At 33.7% G+C, this 17,862-nt stretch overlaps 1 protein-coding gene across 1 annotated transcript; it reads right to left on the bottom strand.

Annotated features, from left to right (window-relative positions):
* Positions 1 to 8,408: 8,408 nt before the first annotated feature.
* On the bottom strand, positions 8,409 to 17,377 carry LOC144851033 (uncharacterized). The gene is made up of 5 exons (XM_078708555.1): positions 17,349 to 17,377; positions 15,717 to 16,606; positions 14,079 to 15,040; positions 11,286 to 12,135; positions 8,409 to 11,174 (listed from the first exon to the last, which is right to left on the bottom strand). The coding sequence occupies exons 2-5, from the start codon at positions 16,575 to 16,577 to the stop codon at positions 10,188 to 10,190; spliced, it is 3,660 nt and encodes a 1,219-aa protein (XP_078564681.1). The 5' UTR covers positions 16,578 to 16,606; positions 17,349 to 17,377; the 3' UTR covers positions 8,409 to 10,187.
* Between the last annotated feature and the right edge of the window lie 485 nt (positions 17,378 to 17,862).

The following is a 17,862-nucleotide window of genomic DNA, read 5'->3' as shown; positions in this document are numbered from 1 at the left end:
TTCTAATCAACTTTCTACGCGTTTCATGTCGTTTTAAGCATGTAAAAAATTTCCACGCGTGCGCAAATTTTTACGTGTGCGGTGCGCACGTAGCATTAAAAACATATTTTTTTCGCGTGATTTATGTTTTTCCAGCCTTTTCTAGTAATTTTACCAACTTTTAAACAATTTCGACTTACATTAACGTCATACGAGCACGTGGAATTGGACAATTTGCGCGAGTTTTTGTTGAAAAAGTTAAAAAATTCGTCAAAATTATGCCTTTTTTTAAACAGTCGTAATTTCTAAACTGCACGGTCAACTTTTTGTGGATGACATTTTCTGGAAGTTAATGAGTTGTAGATATCGGATCATGTATTAATATGGCTAACCGGACATTGTGACGTCATCGTATGGCCACGCTAATATAAAATTTAGGATTTTTGTATCTTTCGTCATAGCTCATCACATTTAATAGAGCGCATCTCCACTTATCCGTTTTCCATTTTCACCCAAATTTTGATATTGTCTAGGTCAATCAACTGTCTTTCGCATGAATTAGAAATATTTTAATTTTTTTGACGTCATCATTCCTAAAAATTTAAATTACGTGTGGCATTAATTTCATCTTTACAGTAAATTTTAATCTGTTATAGCTCGTAAGAATAAAATTTGATAATCACGATTAAAACGTTTTATGGAAGCTATTGGATTGTAGATACGAAATCATGTGAAAATTTTGCCAATCGGATGTTGTGACGTCATCATATGGCCAGTTAAATGAAAAAAGTCGTATTTTCATCTTTTGCGTCATAATTCATTACATTTAAAAGAGCGCGCATCAATATTTCACGTATTCAAATTTCTTCTAGACGTTAATATGTTGTTGCTGAGATAATTTCCTTCCGAAATTGCTACCTTCGCATTTCATTTTAAAACCGTCAACATGTTAAAATTTGCAATAAATAGCGGGTCCCGTAATTTCACCTATTCTACACTGTGTGATATGGATACAGATTATACTGTGTATACTATATATGAATCGAAATAATAGAATTCAGCAATAACAACATATCATATTCTTCAGTTCAGGTCATAATGCCAACGTGAACACTTCCTTTTGTCCTCAACCTATCCCTTAATGTTAAAAGGTACGTCGTTACACGTTCATGTTGCACCACTTGCGCGGCGGAAAACCAAACTCGTCAAAGTGACGAGTTACATGTCTAGTTGGTTTTCCGCAACGAAGTTGCAGGAAAACCTCTTGTGATTGTACGAAATCATCATCATCATCTTTTTTTTCATCTTCTTTCTTTCTGTATGATTTTTGTGTAACGCTTTTCTCTAAAACTTGCAAACATAACATTTTTTTAACTATGTTGACATTTTGACATTTATGTAACGTCGTCAAGCGAAGCTTTTCATGATGCTTACAATTGCGCAACGTGACGTACGCGCGATTTAACGATTTTCTCGTATTTAACATAGCTCGACAACCAAATAACATTTCAACTTGAAACTTTGCAAAAGTTTAATTTATATTATGCGCTAACTTTCTGTGGAAAAAAAATTGCGTGTTTTACACAAAGTTACGCGCGCACGCGCATTTAAAATTTCAAAATGCGCAAAATTAATTTATAATCAACTTTCTACGCGTTTCATTTCGTTTTAAGCATGTCAAAAATTCCCACGCGTGCGCAAATTTTTACGTGTGCGGTGCGCACGTAGCATTGAAAACGTATTTTTTTCGCGTGATTTATGTTTTTCCAGCCTTTTCTAGTAATTTTACCAAATTTTAAACAATTTCGACTTAAAGATACGTCATACGAGCACGTCGAATTGGACAATTTGCGCGCGTTTTTTATGAAAAGGTTAAAAAATTCGTTTAAAATATGCCTTTTTTTAAACAGTCGTAATTTCTAAACTAGACGGTCAACTTTTTGTGGATGACATTTTCTGGAAGTTAATGAGTTGTAGATATCGGATCATATATTAATATGGCTAACCGGACATTGTGACGTCATCGTATTGCCACGCTAATATAAAATTTAGGATTTTTGTATCTTTCGTCATAGCTCATCACATTTAATAGAGCGCATCTCCACTTATCCGTTTTCCATTTTCACCCAAATTTTGATATTGTCTAGGTCAATCAACTGTCTTTCGCATGAATTATAAATATTTTAATTTTTTTGACGTCATCATTCCTAAAAATTTAAATTACGTGTGGCATTAATTTCATCTTTACAGTAAATTTTAATCTGTTATAGCTCGTAAGAATAAAATTTGATAATCACGATTAAAACGTTTTCTGGAAGCTATTGGATTTTAGATACGAAATCATGTGAAAATTTTGCCAATCGGATGTTGTGACGTCATCATATGGCCAGTTAAATGAAAAAAGTCGTATTTTCATCTTTTGCGTCATAATTCATTGCATTTAAAAGAGCGCGCATCAATATTTCACGTATTCAAATTTCTTCTACACGCTAATACGTTGTTGCTGAGATAATTTCTTTTCGGAAATGCTACCTTCGCGTTTCATTTTAAAACCGTCAACATGTTAAAAATTGCAATAAATAGCGGGTCCCGTAATTTCACCTATTCTACACTGTATGTGATATGGATACAGATTATACTGTGTATACTATATATGAATCAAAATAATAGAATTCAGCAATAAAAACATATCATATTCTTCAGTTCAGGTCATAATGCCAACGTGGACACTTCCTTTTGTCCTCAACCTATCCCCTTAATGTTCGGTACGGTAAGGTACGTCGTTACACGTTCATGTTGCACCACTTGCGCGGCGGAAAACCAAACTCGTCAAAGTGACGAGTTACATGTCTAGTTGGTTATCCGCAACGAAGTTGCTGATAACCTCTTGTGATTGTACGAAATCATCAACATCAACATCATCTTTTTATTTCTCTTCTTTCTTTCTGTATGATTTTTGTGTAACGCTTTTCTCTGAAACTTGCAAACATAACATTTTGTGAACTATGTTAACATTTTGACATTTATGTAACGTCGTCAAGCGAAGCTTTTCATGATGTTTACAATTGCGCAATGTGACGTACGCGCGATTTAACGATTTTCTCGTATTTAACATAGGTCAAAAACCAAATAACATTTTAAATTGAAACTTTGCACAAATTTAATTTATATCATGCGCTAACTTTCTGTTGAACAAAAATTGCGTGTTTTACACAAAGTTACGCGCGCACGCGCATTTAAAATTTCAAAATGCGCTAAATTATTTTCTAATCAACTTTCTACGCGTTTCATGTCATTTTAAGCATGTCAAAAATTCCCACGCGTGCGCAAATTTTTACGTGTGCGGTGCGCACGTAGCATTGAAAACATATATTTTCCGCGTGATTTATGTTTTTCCAGCCTCTTCTAGTAATTTTACCAACTTTTAAACAATTTGGGCTTAAGGTTACGTCATACGAGCACGTCGAATTGGTCAATTTGCGCGCGTTTTTGATGAAAAAGTTCAGAAAATCGTCAAAATTATGCCTTTTTTTAAACAGACGTAGTTTCTAAACTGCACGGTCAACTTTTTGTGGATGACATATTCTGGAAGTTGATGAGTTGTAGATATAGGATCATGTATCAATATGGCTAACCGGACATTGTGACGTCATCGTATGGCCACGCGAATATAAAATTTAGGATTTTTGTATCTTTCATCATAGCTCATCACATTTAATAGAGCGCATCTCCACTTATCCGTTTTCCATTTTCACCCCGATTTTGATATTGTCTAGGTCAATCAACTATCTTTCGCATGAGTTAAAAATATTTTAATTTTTTTGACGTCATCATGCCTAAAAATTTAAATTACGTGTGGCATTAATTTCATCTGTACAGTAAATTTTAATCTGTTATAGCTCGTAAGAATAAAATGTGATAATCACGATTAAAACGTTTTCTGGAAGCTATTGGATTGTAGATACGAATTCATGTAAACATTTTGCCAATCGGATGTTGTGACGTCATCATATGGCCAGTTGAATAAAAAAAGTCGTATTTTGATATTTTGCGTAATAGTTCATCACATTTAAAAGGGTGCGCATCTATATTTTACGTATTCAAATTTCTTCTACACGTTAATATGTTGTTCCTGAGATAATTTCCTTCTGAAATTGCTATCTAAGTGTTTCATTTTGATACCGTCGCCATGTTAAAAATTGGAATAAATGGCGGGTCCCGTAATTTCACCTATTCTACACTGTATGTAATATGTATACAGCTTATACTGTTTGCATGTATATACTATATGACACAAAATTCAGCACTAACAGCATGTCATATTCTTCAGTTCTTGTCATAATGCCATAATCTTTATCTGTGTGCAATATTCCAACGTATGACGTGCACGTGGCGTTTGTCGTGGTGCGGATAACTAACTCGTCAAAGTGATGAGTTTCATGTCTAGTTTATCTTCTTTCTTTCTGTATGATTTTTGTGTATCGCTTTTCTCTGAAACTTGCAAACATAACATTTTGTGAACTATGTTAACATTTTGACATTTATGTAACGTCGTCAAGCGAAGCTTTTCATGATGTTTACAATTGCGCAACGTGACGTACGCGCGATTTAACGATTTTCTCGTATTTAACATAGGTCAAAAACCAAATAACATTTTATATTGAAACTTTGCACAAATTTAATTTATATCATGCGCTAACTTTCTGTTGAACAAAAATTGCGTGTTTTACACAAAGTTACGCGCGCACGCGCATTTAAAATTTCAAAATGCGCAAAATTAATTTCTAATCAACTTTCTACGCGTTTCATGTCGTTTTAAGCATGTAAAAAATTCCCACGCGTGCGCAAATTTTTACGTGTGCGGTGCGCACGTAGCATTAAAAACATATTTTTTTCGCGTGATTTATGTTTTTCCAGCCTTTTCTAGTAATTTTACCAACTTTTAAACAATTTCGACTTAAAGTAACGTCATACGAGCACGTGGAATTGGACAATTTGCGCGAGTTTTTGTTGAAAAGGTTAAAAAATTCGTCAAAATTATGCCTTTTTTTAAACAGTCGTAATTTCTAAACTGCACGGTCAACTTTTTGTGGATGACATTTTCTGGAAGTTAATGAGTTGTAGATATCGGATCATGTATTAATATGGCTAACCGGACATTGTGATGTCATCGTATGGCCACGCTAATATAAAATTTAGGATTTTTGTATCTTTCGTCATAGCTCATCACATTTAATAGAGCGCATCTCCACTTATCCGTTTTCCATTTTCACCCAAATTTTGATATTGTCTAGGTCAATCAACTGTCTTTCGCATGAATTAGAAATATTTTAATTTTTTTGACGTCATCATTCCTAAAAATTTAAATTACGTGTGGCATTAATTTCATCTTTACATTAAATTTTAATCTGTTATAGCTCGTAAGAATAAAATTTGATAATCACGATTAAAACGTTTTATGGAAGCTATTGGATTGTAGATACGAAATCATGTGAAAATTTTGCCAATCGGATGTTGTGACGTCATCATATGGCCAGTTAAATGAAAAAAGTCGTATTTTCATCTTTTGCGTCATAATTCATTGCATTTAAAAGAGCGCGCATCAATATTTCACGTATTCAAATTTCTTTTGCACGTTAATATGTTGTTGCTGAGATAATATCCTTCCGAAATTGCTATCTTTGTATTTCATTTTGATGCCGTCGCCATGTTAAAAATTGCAATAAGTAGCGGGTCCCGTAATTTCACCTATTCTACACTGTATGTGATATGGATACAGATTATACTGTGTATACTATATATGAATCAAAATAATAGAATTCAGCAATAAAAACATATCATATTCTTCAGTTCAGGTCATAATGCCAACGTGAACACTTCCTTTTGTCCTCAACCTATCCCCTTAATGTTAATGTTGCACCACTTGCGCAGCGGAAAACCAAACTCGTCAAAGTGACGAGTTACATGTCTAGTTCTTTATTTCTCTCTGTACAGATTTTGTGTAACAATTATCTCAAAAAGTTGAATGTTGAAGATGACAAAATTTTCACAATATCTTTCAAATACTGTAACTTAATCCTAATAAGCTTTTCAGCGTGATCACTCAACCGTGACGTCATTTATACGCCATTTTGTTAAATCACATTATCAATCATATCGCCATAACTCTTTATCACATATCAATAAAATTCACAATACGTAAACTTCAGGTAAAAGGTAAATATATTAACCAATAAAAGGCACGCGCACGTAGGGTCATACGCGTGAAATCGCGCGTAAAAAATTTAAAAAGCTCAAAATTAAGTTTTGATCAATTTAGAGCATGAATTAGGCTATTTGCGTGTTTCAAAAAATTACTGCGCAAAAATGCGTTTTTGCGCGCGCAATTCTTAAAAAGCGTAAAAATACGAATTTTTTGTAGAAATCGCATTCTACTCACCATCCTTAGTACATTCACCAAATTTGAGTCCGTTCCGACTTAAAATAACGCTATACGAGCATGTTAAAAATGACAAAATGCGCACATTAATTGCATTAAAGTGCTGAAAATGATGAAAAATAAGGCATTTTTAAAATGAAAATAATTCTTCAGAATGCACGATGACCCCTAAGTTTTTTAACTTATTCGGGAAGCCATTGAGTTGTAGATATAAATGTATATACACATTAGACGTACAAAATGGTATTACGTCATCAAATGGCCACTTGAATTAAAAAATTAGGATTTTTTTCCGTTTTGTGTAGGTTATCACATTCAATAGAGCGCATCTCCGCTATTTGAGCTCGATTTTCGCACAAATTTCAGTGTGTGCTTGCTTAATTATTTATCTTTATCATAAGTTGTCAGTGTTTTCATTTTGATGACGTCATCACGCGTAAAAACTTGAATAACGTAGGTCGTGTAATTTCACCTTTGCCGTAAATTTGAATATCTTACAGCTCTTCAGAATTGAAGGTTACCTTGATGATTATAATTTATTATGAAAGCTGATGAAATGTAGATATGAATTCATATAAAAACTAAGCCTATCGGATGTTGTGACGTTAACATATGGCCAGATGAAGTTAAAAAGTAGTTTTTTCATCTTTTTCGTCAAAGTTATACAAATTTCAAACAGCGCGCACAGCGCTTCTACATGCCAGATTCTCTTGCAATTCTTATATTTATTTGCTCAATTCATTATCTTTCGAAATTGTCATCTTTGAGTTTATTTTGATAATTCCATCATACCAAAAAATTAGAACATGATGTGTGTCCCGTAATTTCACCTATGCTACACTGTATATAGATATACAGTATATACTGTACATATTGTATATGGCATGCACAACTCAGTACTATAAGCGTATGCATCATGTCATAGAATGGCATACATCAACTTTTTACGATCGTATGTTAACGTACGTGCATGTTTAAAAAGTTTTAATTTCATTAAAATGATAAAAATGATCACCTATAATTCGTCAAAGTGACGAATTAAATTCTAGTTCAAATTGACATTGTTAATTAAATTGTTATTGATTTACTGTATGTTCTATGTCTGTCTTTTTGTTGTTAGAATGTCAATAACTGCATGCAGTCTAAGCCTGATAAGTATTATATTGATTCCAAAGGCTATACGGGTCATAAGGTAGATATAGAGATAGTATTCGTCATGACCTTAAATTTACATAAACTATTCTGTACCGTGGATGGTTCACGGAAAAATGAACATAAGAGGAGGGGAAGTTTTCCGTAGGTTATATCTCAGTAGTAACGCATTTTAGTAGTAATATGTTTCATCGGGGATATAATAACATAAATAACATATTGTTATACCTCCCTGGTTTCATTATTTACGGGTTTTAAGTAGGCCTACGCGCAACACAATGAATTGGTTGCATGTGTAATGCATGGGATTGCATTCTAAAGCCAAGCTTTAGAGTAGAATTGTACAATATGTATTTGGCCTACCAAATATATTTTGGTATTAACCTTTCTTTCGCAATGTGATTTTTTTTCCAAATGATATCTCAGAGAGATATATAGGCCTAAACACATTAGATATAATATCTGAATATAGGAGACAAACATGTTTGTTTGGTTATTATGTTTATTTGAACTTCCAGGAATGGTTATCTTTTTGGTACAACATCAGCTTCTATTATCTGAGATAATTACCATGTTGCTATGAGTCTGGTTATCCGATTCTGAAGAGCTATTTAATGTGTTACAGTACCTTCAAATTGAGATACATCTCCATTGTATTAAGCTTTGACTTATGTGCATGTCTAAACCACCCAAAGATACTGATGCCTTTCTCGAATAAATTCCTTGTCGCCATCATTTATTCTTGTAAAATCGAAAACATTTCGGATCTAAGAGATCGTTATCCATTTCGTAGTGTACCGTCCCCTTTTGATCCTTTTTAATGGAATGGATATAAATTGAGCCGCCGACACTTCTAAGCAAACCAACAATGTCACCGTGAGCATCAGTGGGTTTTTTTTTACGTCTGTTGTGGACTTGCTTTGCGGAGTTCATTTAACACAGCGGGCTTTGTAAAGTAGATTCGTCATTATTTTAAAAGAAGTATGATTTATTTGTTTGTAAAAGTTAATACCATGTAGCTAATCACTATCATGGCTAATTTTGTTACGGTATATGAAAGTTTGACAAATGTGAGGAGGCGGCTGGGTGCGGGGGTTGGAGGAAATTAAAATTAAGGAAGCTAAATGAGATATTAATTCTGTTTTATTATTATTTTTTTAAAGGTACGAATCTGTAAGAGCTTGATATATCACACGCAGTACTTAAAGAATATGACAATTTTTGCATGCATAATGTACTGTAAGAAATTAAAACTATATTACAGATTATATACACAGAAAATAACCCCCCCCCCCCCCCCCACCAAAAAAAATGAATTATCTTTCTCCGACAAACATTATACCGATTACTGTATAGCCCAAAATTGAACAACGATCGCGAAAATAAATGGCGCGCGAACATCGCGAAACTCCCAACGATATTGTTTGCAGCCGATAAGGCCTAGCCTAGGCTTAGCTAGCCAGGCCTAGCCTAAATATGGAAAAAATGAAAATAAAATAGTTACGATAAACTAATTCTAATTGCGTATTCTTTGAAACATTTACGAACCCCGATTATTATTTATATTGTTTGTTCAGGTGTAATAAAACATTAAAATAATTTACAACCGACCGTACTTTCCTCACACCGTCATCACTACTGTAAATATACATGGATATATTATATCGTATTGCAAATCTTCTAACTATGTACTATACAATGTATTGACAATTTTAAAATTATGAATACTGTATTTACATTAAACATACATTTATATTACTCATAAACCATTAAACGATTATGGCTATTCGACAAAAATATATTTGACGCCCTCTATTTTTAAATATTGGTGGACTTCTTGATTAAATAGTTATAGAATAAAATACAGTGTTTTCGCGGTTGATGACAAATTATGTTTGAAAATGATAACATATCGCGTCCCGCCAATACCCACATGGGGTATTGGTAACAATATTTGCATGTAAACTGTGAACGCGGTAAAGACACGCATTCAAACCGCCTACATGCTAAACGTTATTATAAATACAAGATAGTGCCACGATAGAATATAAAAGTATTTCCTTTGCTATTTCATTATAGTATATCTCATCTTAAAGATATATTGTCCCCCTAAAAAAATATTTTTTTTAATTTTTTTGTTGAATATGTTATTTTAATGTCACATAATAGTTATTCACTCTCACAAAAAATTGGGTCTGAAAAAAATTTATTTACCTGAGAAAAATGTAATTTAAAGCAAAAAATGGTCAAATTGTCTGGAAGACAATGAGTTTTTGGGTAATTTAACTGTTTATTTTGTCTTTTTATAGGTGAAATAATTTTTTTCCCCCGTTTTTTTTCTTATGGAAGTGAACAACTTCATTAAAACGGCAAAATGGCCTATTCAAAGTCCGATTTTAAAAATCTTTATTTTTTATGATTTTGGGGGACAATACATCTTTAATTGATCTACGTGTCCAAATACCATTCTGAGCACTACTTTGTATTACTATTGCTTGTAATTTCTTATACGAGTCTTACTGAATATTTTATGAAAGCTTTCGAAGGTATGTTCAGGTAAACGACTAAAGGGACGAGTTGTACATAGTCCTCGTATATGTTCAAATTGTTTAGTCATTTAGTCATCATTTACCAAGCGAACAATGATACCATATGGCCTGACATCTGAAAACCCATTCTCTAAATAGCCTTTTGATGAAAGCCAATATTCAACGGATTCTTCTGAACCTTCTCCTGGAATCACTACCATGTTTCCATTGTTCTTATCCGGATTAACCCGATTCTGTAGAGCAATTTGGTAGGTGTGTCCTTCGAAATAGAATGTCTCAGCAAACTTATCGGCAACAATGTCAAGAGAAGGGGTGGTGAGAACGCCTTGTATGGGTTCGTTCGTCGCAATACTGCCATGTACAATGCTGTTGTTTCTCATCTTTGACCCATGGTAGCTTACAGGCCATTCATTCGGTGACGACTCTGTTCTACCTTTTAGCTCTCCCAGCCAAATATCATCTTCGTATTGACCTTTAACCTTGAGTGCATGTCTGTACCAACCACATGGTCTCTGATACTTGTGTTCACCTCTGAAATACTGCGTATTACCATCATTCTTTTTGAAATCGTAGTTATATCTAGGGTCAAGAAGGGATTCATCCATTTCGTACACTACTTGACCTGAACCAACAGAGTGAGCGTGGACTACTGACCCATGTTTGATACCTTCTTGTCGAATCGGTGTCTCGTCCTCAATTCTACAGGCTCGGTGAAAAAACTCTAGATAGTCATCGGGAAGGTGGGAATTTAAGGCAATTAGTTTCCGCAGATCGGATACAGTGGCGTCACTTGAAATTCCAAATACACCTGTAGAACCACCTTGACTTTTAACGAATATTTCGATAAGATTTTCGTCGACATCATCCGTTTGTCGTTTTTCATTAAAGCTCATTGCTGGATTTGTGAAGTGAAAGAAATCATGGATTGTGATTTTCCTGACGTTAGGATGGCCTGGTAATTTGGCAGCTTCTCCCGGAAGCAAAACTTCGACCCCTGTACAAGCCTCAATTCCAGCTGCCACAAGTTCTACTGATGATAGGTTTGGTGATTTTACCTGTGAATAGAAGTTATAAATTACCCATGTGACCAATATTTACAATTCATTTTATACACTACACCACACAAGAAAAATGAAATGTTATCATTTTATTGTTAAAACACTTACCGGACCATCATGTTGCATGATTTGACGATAGACAACGCGTGCTTTTGGTCTTTCGTGGTAATCTTCTTTCAGCATGTTTGTAATTAGCTTTTTCATGAAGTCATCGCCTAAATCACTTAAGGGCAAACAATGGTCACCTTTACTAACCATCATAGCTGTACATTGCGCTCCAATTTTTCGTTTCAATTCATCACTTAACGTTGCACAAAAGAGTAACCCCAGACTGAAAATATCAGCCTGTAAGTTGTAGTGTCGTTGCATTACTTCTGGAGCCATATAGGCAAGAGTGCCACCTGTTGTACCCATGTATATTTTATCAACGTTTACTTCACTGTCAGGTCCTGCCACCAGTTTAGCTTGTCCAAAATCTGCTATCTTAGCAACACCGTCTCTACCAACTAGGATATTTGCTGGTTTTAGATCTCGATGTATGATTGGAATTCTATGAAGATACGCTAATCCCGCTGACATATCCTTGATAAATTTCTTGCGTACCTCAGTCGTTGGCTGCATATTCTGTAAGTAATTATCCAAGGATCCATGTTCACAGAATTCTAGAACTATGAATGTCATTTCAGAATCTTCGTGAAATTCAATCAATCTTACTATGTTTTTATGATTAGCCTTTTTCAATGTTTCTGCTTCTCTTGGATTGACTTTTTTCAATTTCTTAATGGCAACTATTTCGTTTGTTTGCTGATGTTTTCCTTTATGTACAGTACCAAAATTACCTTCTCCAATTTTGTCGCCTAAATCGTACGGGAACCCCTGATGTTGTGCCACTGACTGTAGAGAAACATTTGATTGTGAACGACTCGGTGAACGACTCTGGTTGTTACCTCCCATATTTCACAATTAGGTACCTTATTAAAAAATAATAACAATTATTCATGTTAACAAATTTCAAAGCATTCATTTGTAAGCTGCTATGATGTATGCTAAAATTGGCCTAGCCTTCCCGTAATAAAATGTAAAGGGTTTTTACTAGGCCTAAATGTATGATAATAATGCCTTTCCTATAACAATGAAAGCAAACAACTAGCAACGCATAACAGAGCTATAAACTGTCAAGTGAAAATATCCGTTCCTGTTTTAATCTAGCCTTATACTTATATGATAGTATGTTTATGTTTTTAAATTTGTAACGGTTTAACACATTGCAGAAAAACACAGAATGTCTTACAAATTTGAAATCAACTATTTAAGATACAATCAAATTACTGTACATTATACTTACACATTTAAAAACGTCGAGTTCCTGCTAAACCTCATCAAAGATGGCGGTAAAATGGGATTTCCAGTTTTTCCTAAAATAACTATTAGGCTTACACGGGGGTTTTTCCGGAAATGTTTGTTATGCTCTGGACGAATCGAAATTGTTGAATCATTATTGATTTACTGTATGCTTTATGTTTATAGAAACGTCTATCATGCAGTGCGTAATATGAATATTGATTTCAAGGCTAATACAAAGGTGACATCTACTTATCGTAAAGATACTATGTACTATTCTTCGTGACCTCAACGTTTAAATGTATTCTGTACTATCGATGGGTCACGGTGTAATGTAAGGAAACCGTAGGCTCTACAACGACTCCATACACACATCATTTTTCCAAATCATAAGCGACATCTTCTTTTTTGCTTGTACCGTCACTTTCATTCATTCATTTATTCAACATGATTAGCCTACTACAATCAGTAAAATGTGTTCGTTGTTGTAAATCTACAATCTTCATTTACCTGTTTTAAGCCATTGCTATACAATATAATCCTCCTTTTCGTATATTTTGTAACCTCGTTATCCATATAATAAATAGATAATAATATAAATATTATAAAGAACCATGTATTATAGAAAAAACATCACTCATTCATAACATGATTAACACAAGTCAATTAGTAATACTTGTTGTTATAGCATCTCAATGAGACATTTTTCTAAAAAATACGGAACTTTCGCCAATGAGCTATGCTCGACGCGATTATGAGATCCGAATATGAGCACTGTTTCTATAATTTGACAGTATAATTTATAGCATCTCAATGTATCTGTTTAAGTTTGTTTTATATAAAATAATTCTCTTTTTTTGTATATTTATAACAATTTATCCATTGTAGGCCTATGTTAGATGTAAGATATTAAAAATGAGCCATATGTATAGAAGAAAGACCAAAGTACCAAAACCGACAGTTGATGATCCGTCATTTGCGATTGATTACATGATTGAAATTACTTGCCCGTACGTATTTGCGAAATTTTTGGATTTTATTTAATATGTGAACATAAACGTGTTTGATCTGTTATCTTTTATTTCAACTTCCAGGAATATTTATCTTTTGGTAAATGTCAGCTTTGTTATCTATTTCATTAAAAAAATAGACAATTATTGTAGTGATAATTTTTCTCGTACTACTTCAATAGGCCTATTAGGTATTCGGCAATTATTTCTTCTTCTATTTGAACTATTATACAAAATACAATCTAGACCAACAACAAGCCTGTGAATTAGGTGTATATACAATTATTATAATTAATACCTAATAAAAAAACAATTATTATTTAGCGCAAACATTTAGTTACCATGCTAGTAATTCCAGTAGTAAATTCCAAACTAAATTAAATATTGTTTTCCTCTGGGAAATTATACAAATAAGAACACATAAAAAGGTATAAAAATATATAATGCAAAATGCATATAAAAATGTTTACATCAAGATAAAAATGTTGTGTAAACAATATTGATTTGATATGAAACAGCCTTTTTATTGCAATATTTTTAACCTAATTACAATTTACGAATAAGAATACCGTATGGTCTAACATCATAAACATCTTTGGAAGGGTCTTCCTTGGGCGAAAACCAGTAATCTGCTGTTCCTTCTCCTGAGATGATTTCCATGTGGCCAGAACTAGGATTTATCCGATTCTGAAGAGCTATTTGGTAAGTGTTACCTTCAAATTCAAATTCTTCAGCATATTTTTCCGCGACCGTTTGGAGAGAAGGAGTAGTTATAATTCCATCCTGCAGTCCTTCTACAGATCCAGCACAACTTTCAATGGGAGTGTTATCTCTGGTCATTTTGGAACCATGGTAACTTACAGGCCATTCTCCTGTTGTTGAATGTGTTCTTATTCCGGGACCTCCAAGCCAAATGTCGTCACTGTATTGACCTTTGACTTTGAGTGCATGTCTAAACCACCTACAAGGTCTCTGATACTGATGTCCTCCTCGAAGAAACTCCTTGTCGCCATCATCCATTTCAGTAAAATCAAAGTTAAAAGACGGATCTAACAGATCGTTATCCATTTCGTAGTGCACCGTCCCCTTATCATTTTCAACGGAATGGACGTGGATAACTGCACCTTGTGATATGCCTTGCTTATCAATTGAATGGTCATCATCTACTTCACACTTTCTGTAGTAAAGCTCAAATGACTCTTCGGGAATCCTCATTTGTGAAGCTACAAGTCGACGAATTTCAAGTGCACTTGCTTCTTTTGAAATCCTTGCCTTTCCAGTAGTGCCGCCGACACTTCTAAACAATATATCGATGTCATTGACATCTGTGCCTTTGTTGGAGTTAGGGTTATTTTCATTTACCACCACTGGCTTTGTAAAGTGGAATAGGTCATTTAATTTAATCTTTTGATATGACGACGATCCTTCTCCATGCGGTTTTATCTCAACACCAAGACAAGCGGAAATTCCAGCTGCAAGCAAATTCAATGACTTTAAGTTCACTTCATCAGTCTGCAAATAATAAAAAAAATAACTTGAAAATGTACATGTTATCGTATACAAGTTTATATTCAACTTACTCTACCTCTATTTTATTTTTTTTATTCAGGTATTATATAAAAAAAAATAGTCTAAACATAGTGTAGTACACACATTGAAACATTAAAAATGAGAGACCAAACATAGACAAATTCACAGCAAAAGTACACATACAATTTAAACATACAAAAAAGGCATATTAAAAAACATTCAAATATAACAATATTGCAAGATTATTAGATTGATGTTATAAATTGTCCACATATTCTTATATATTTAATTAATATAGGCATACATTTGTTAATTTTAATTCATCAGTATTCATAGGCCTACATATAAAATGTCTCCTTTGGTTAAAAAGTTTAAATTGACTTATATTAGATATAGATGTTAAAATTGATAGATATACCAAAATACAAAACAAATATGTAATTGTATGGGATTCTCAAACCATGCAAATTCATTTGCAATACAGCCTAATTAGAGGATGACGGTTGGTTCACGATAAGAATACTTAATGGTAATATAACAGATGTTGACGGTACAGCATCAATCTAATATTACTTTTCATTATCTTTTATTTATCATTTTGTACGGGTGAATCTCTACCGAACTTTGAAATAATAAAATCAAACTTGTATATGTTTACCTTTTTATCAAGCTGCAATAACTGTGTGCTAATCTCTTGAGCTTTTGGTCTCAAATGGTAATCTCGCTGAAGCATTTTTGTGATCAATCTTTGCATAAACGTTCCAACTTTTGCTGGTACTGTATAAGTGTATTCTGGAACCATATGCATCTTCAAACCAACCACTTCTTTCACAATACTTCCCTTCAATTCATCATCTAATATACAACAGAAAACAATACCCATGCTGAAAATATCTGCTTGAGCATTGTAATGTCCTTTGGGGACCTCTGGAGCTATGTATACACAAGTCCCAGCCATTGTATCCATATACATTTCTTCAAGTTTTTTCATACCGTTGCTTGTTTTTGACAAAATCTTTGCTAGTCCGAAGTCAGCAAGCTTCGCAACACGCTGATTGTCTACCAAGATATTGGCTGGTTTCAAATCTCTGTGTGTGATCTTGAGCCTGTGAAGATGCTCTATGCCTGAAGCTATGTCTTGAATGAAACCCATCCGTACCTTGAGGTTAGGTTTTTTGGATTTTATGAAACGTGTTATGTCTCCAAAATCACAGTACTCCATCACCATATAAATAGTGTCTCCAATTTGGAGGCTTTCCATATACTGTACCACATTTTTATGAGTTGCAATTTTTAGTGATTCAATTTCAGGTAACATATCTGGATCTTGATCGTGGTCAAGTCTTCTTAATTTTTTAATGGCAACTGTTTTATTTGTTTGTTGGTGCTTTCCTTTATAAACAATACCAAATTGACCTTCTCCAATTTTTTCGCCTAAATCGTACTGAAACCCTTGATGTTGTGTCACTGGCTGTAGAGAAGCAGTGGACTGTGAACGACTCTGGTTGTTACCTCCCATGATTTACCGATTAGATATTCAATGCATACCTATAATATATAAATTCATTTTAACAATTGTTATGATTTTGTAGTATATTTTCCACATATTAAACAGTATTATACGTTTTATAACACCACCATTTTTGTAAAGTTAGATTGAGAATTTGAACCTACTTTAAAGATAGAAATGTTGGCCACCACAAAGTAAATGTTTCACAAAGTAAATGTTTAAATTGTGTAACCTTTTTTTCGTTGAAAGCATGGGGGCTGTTCTATTTAATTCTTCTTCGCCTGCTTGAATAGAACTTTAAGTTTTCAAGAATGAAAATATTCTCACTTTTTCAACGTATACACAACAATAATTTGTTTGTTTTTTACTGTTCTAAAATAAACTGTGTTCAACTAGTCGGTCGCTTCCATCTTGAATCAATTGTAGAGTGCTCGGATGTTCGCCGAAGAGCAGATCAAACAAAAAGCTTGTTTCACGTGTAATCGAAACAACTTCACAGTTCAAATTAATCAGATACTCATCGCCACGTGATACAGAAACAACCAACCATTGGCAAAAATAAACACTTATTATGTTGTTATTGTATTAAGTTATTATGCTACTGAGTCTGAGCTTCAACTTTGTGGTAGGCCTACAATGTAAACCTATATTCTGTCGTCTGACATTTGCTGACAGAGGCGTAATTATCATTAAAGAAATGTGTACACTAGTTTGAATACTTTGGTGTACAAACAAAACTAATGTCGAATAGGGTCATAATAATCAAATACTTACGCCTACCTGTAATAAAACCAAGAGTATATTTCTTATTGAATGCATAGAATGACTACCGGTACAAGATGGCGCTGTTGGTATTTCCAGTTATTCCTAAAATAGATATACAGTCCTATGTATTCTGCAACGAATCGAGATTGTGGAATTATTATTGAATAAAGTTAACTCTTCCCTGTTGATACTGTATGAAATGCTTTATGGTGGTGTTTAATGGTTCCAATAAATTTGTTGTGTAAATAGGCAGTGCGTTACTCTTGACCAAACTATGGAGGTTTCGTAATGGCGTCGTATTACAATGAAAAAAAAATGTCATTTAAACAATCACATCTTTAGGAAGGTAACAACATTATTAATTTATTATCGTTATCTTTCAATATGTTCAGATAGATCTCAACAAACAATGCCTAAACCTCGAACGTTGTATAATTGAATTTCAAAAAACTTTTGTTATAAATGAATGTGTCTCGCGACATTGCTCTGAAACGTAGTCTAGCGTGGTTCCCACTACAGACGCAACATA

Source organism: Antedon bifida, chromosome 8, assembly GCF_963402885.1.
Source record: "Antedon bifida chromosome 8, ecAntBifi1.1, whole genome shotgun sequence".
Taxonomy (NCBI): domain Eukaryota; kingdom Metazoa; phylum Echinodermata; class Crinoidea; order Comatulida; family Antedonidae; genus Antedon; species Antedon bifida.
The sequence above is the reverse complement of the archived record's forward strand: the minus strand, read 5'-3'. Positions and strand labels throughout refer to the sequence as shown.